Source organism: Cajanus cajan, chromosome 7, assembly GCF_000230855.2.
Source record: "Cajanus cajan strain Asha chromosome 7, NIPB_CcT2T_4, whole genome shotgun sequence".
NCBI classification, from domain to species: Eukaryota; Viridiplantae; Streptophyta; class Magnoliopsida; order Fabales; family Fabaceae; genus Cajanus; species Cajanus cajan.
Genome location: NC_138523.1, coordinates 53,511,832 through 53,515,373, shown reverse-complemented (window position 1 = coordinate 53,515,373; position 3,542 = coordinate 53,511,832). Strand labels below are relative to the sequence as shown.

Here is a 3,542-nt window from a genome sequence, read left to right as displayed (position 1 = left end):
TTTTTTTAGAATTTTTAATATAAAATATTTTTATACAGACATATAATAGAAGTTTATCATCAAATCATATTAATAAATGAAACAAATAAATCTCGTTAGATGTATTTGTAAAAAAAATTTACTCGTTAAAATATATATTATTTTTTAAACATTATTAAATATTTCATATTGACTAATGAGGTAGTTAAAATAATATATAGTAGTGGAAACAATTTTTATTTTACAAATTGATTTTATGTTTAAAGTCATTTTAAGAGATATGAATTTGAAGGGTAAAAAGATGAATATTTTTGCATGCTTAGCACGTTTCATTGTATTTATAAGTTACAACTGGTTACACTTAAAAACAATGTAATGATTGATGATCAAGTTTTATCCTATGCGTTAGAGAATGTGTCGGCACGAGACAGATGTTGACTTGAATAATCCCAAGTTATTTGGTGCACTGCCTCAATGAATAGTATTCTCCATAGCCTCACTACCATTCAATCTACATGGCTAGAGAACAAAATCAAGTTTCATCAGTTAGATTAATTTATGCTGTAGGTGAAGACTGAACACTCTTCACTTCTTTAACGAATTCACGCCCTTCACATAAAGTAAGACTTTCATATTTGTTTAATATAGGCAATTTGAATGCAAAAACAAACTCCATCAATATTGTACCAAAAAATAAACCGTGTAACTTTTGGACATACGATCTAGTAAAGTTGACGAAGGATGTGGAAATGTAGCAAATAATGATGCCATAAGTTCCAACATTTTCCAAATTGGCATCCTTTGAGTCTGTAAAGGTGAATTCCAGCAAGGTAGAACAGATTTTCAACCCTTTGGGGCAAGACAATTTTTTTTTTTTATTCAATAGAAGTTTCTTCGTTTATACATTTATTTTGTTATTTCAACGCTTGTTGTGAATAAGTAATGAAAAAAATTAAAAAAATGCATAAGCACGACTATTTCCTGGCATTTTTATATATAAGTATGTTTGTGCACTGTTTCCATACCAACTATTTTTCCCTCCTTCTCTTATAGTCTGCTTTTAGAGAATCAAAGCCTACCATTGAAGTGATATTCCGTGAGGCGAAGTAAAATGGGGTGCCAGCCATTGGAAAAGGCAAAACCTAAACATAAGAAGGGTTTATGGTCACCTGAAGAAGACAATAAGCTCAGAAACTACATCCTTAAGCATGGTCATGGATGCTGGAGTTCTGTCCCCATTAAGGCAGGTTGGTTTAATTTCTTTCTTAATCCCTGTTTGTGATCTTTTGTCAATCATATCACAGTGACCATATTCCTAGTATGTACTAGACAAAGGGGCATTATTGCATAATCTTAATACTGTTATATAATTAAATGAAGACATCCTTGGTTTTTTTTTTTTTTTTGAAGAGTTCATGTTTCTCTTCTTTGATTTGAAAGTTGCCTACAACTTATTTGAACTCAGATTATGTTGTCAATGGGAAATGTGGGCATGTTTCACTGATTTTAACATCAATAAATTGGAGATACCTTATAAGCTTTCCTTTTCCCTTTATTTGAATTTATTCTAATAAATTTGTCCAATAAATTATGGTAAGAAAAGGTTGTATTGATTAGGAAAGTAATATTTGTACGAAGAGGTGTTTGTGGCACGATAAGAGCTAGAGAAAAAAATTCATAAATAAGCACTGACAATATAAAACGCTTTTAACTAAAATATTAGTTTAAAAAAAATATAAAATTTGGATATGATTGGTTTTTAATTTGAATTTGAAAATCAATCCGATTCGATATTATTTGTTTTAGTTTTTGAATTGTTCAGTTTGTTTATAATGTTTTCTGATGATATTGATGGGGTAAATACATTGTGTACAGGCTTGCAAAGAAATGGAAAGAGCTGCAGACTAAGGTGGATTAACTATCTAAGGCCAGGATTAAAGAGAGGGAAATTCAGCAAACAGGAAGAGGAGACAATTCTGGCCCTTCACCACATGCTAGGCAACAAGTAAGCCACAAGAGTAAATCTTCTTCCACTTTATCAATTTTTATTAGTTTCAGTCTAAAATATTGATCTAGACTTGTCAGGAGTAGGTGTTATATGTTAATTATGCTTTAATTAGTGCAAAATGATTCAAATATATAGGAAAAAAACAATTTATCTAATTCAATGTTTGTGGCTTAAGCTAGAGAATGTAATTGGATTGGGAGTAGCTTCATATTTAATTCTATTATAGAAGCAACTGGGTCCTTTTCAAAACGAAAAATAAAAGAAAGAACTGGTAAGTAAGTCAAGCCATGAATTGCCTTCGATGACATGATCATTTTTTTAAAGGGGTGAACAATGAAAACAAAAAAAGTCTATGTTACTATTCCTCAATTCTGTATATTCAATTCAAGTCTGCCCCAACCCAATGTTATTTGTCCATTTTATAGTGCCCCTTCTTCAAATATTCTAATCACATAGCATCAAACATCAAACATTTACACATTGAAAATAAACTATTCACATAAAGAATGTGTGTATACTGAATAACATTAATTCACAGTTGCCATCCTTAAATATAGAATAGAATTCAGTAATATGGAGGGAAGGAATAAAATAAGAGAAAAGAAGATTGTCTCTCATAAGTGTAAAATAATTTTATATTAGCATCAAATTATAAATGATCATGTATGATAATTTTATTAATTTTTATAATTAATTTTATAAAAATCATATCAACAATGATTTCTAATTAATTTATAGTAGTAAATGATCATTAAATTCATAAAATAATTTTGTGTAAATTCTTTCCTTATATAATTTCTTCCCATTTTGATTAAAACAAGTTGAATATATTGACTAGGTGGTCACAGATATCACAGCATTTGCCAGGAAGGACAGACAATGAAATAAAAAACTACTGGCATTCATATTTGAAAAAGAGAATGGCCAAATCTAAGGAAATGGAATATGAAAACCAAATGAAGTATGGTAGCTCAAGCTCAGATACCATGGACTCTTCACATTCTTTCCAAAAACTTGCAACTCAAGGCCCTCAGAATTATGGCTTCAACAAAGAGGCTTGTCAAAGCTCATTACCAAAACTTTTATTTGCTGAGTGGCTTTCATTGGATCATGTAAATGGTGGGAACACAAATTCAGTTGACTCTTTGGGTTTGAGAAATGGATTTGATCAAAATTCAACTTTTCAAGAAGCTTCAATTCATGATATGTCAGAGGTACCCTTTGGTGGAGAGTATCATAGATGTGTAACCAACATTTCAGCCTCTGAGATGTTCAATTCACAGCTAAAGTATGCAAATCAAACGGTGGAAAATGGTTTCCTCCATTGTGTAACCGGGGTTGACTTATGTAGCAATTTCAGCGTGAGCAATGATGCAATAATGTACGTATGATTGAGAGCTAAGGCCTAAGAGTGAGGAATAATATTTTCTAATTATACATACTTAAAACAATCAAACTATAGCCATATAAAATAATAGTTCCATTTCAAGTTGTATGTACTATACTCCTACCCACTTCCAATGAGTTCAATGCCACCACACTTGATTAATTGTTA

At 30.7% G+C, this 3,542-nt stretch overlaps 1 protein-coding gene across 1 annotated transcript; it reads left to right on the top strand.

Annotated features, from left to right (window-relative positions):
• The first annotated feature begins 324 nt into the window (after positions 1-324).
• Positions 325-3,542, top strand: LOC109794194 (transcription factor LAF1). Its single transcript, XM_020353667.3, has 3 exons — positions 325-1,226; positions 1,855-1,984; positions 2,826-3,542. The coding sequence occupies exons 1-3, from the start codon at positions 1,091-1,093 to the stop codon at positions 3,376-3,378; spliced, it is 819 nt and encodes a 272-aa protein (XP_020209256.1). The 5' UTR covers positions 325-1,090; the 3' UTR covers positions 3,379-3,542.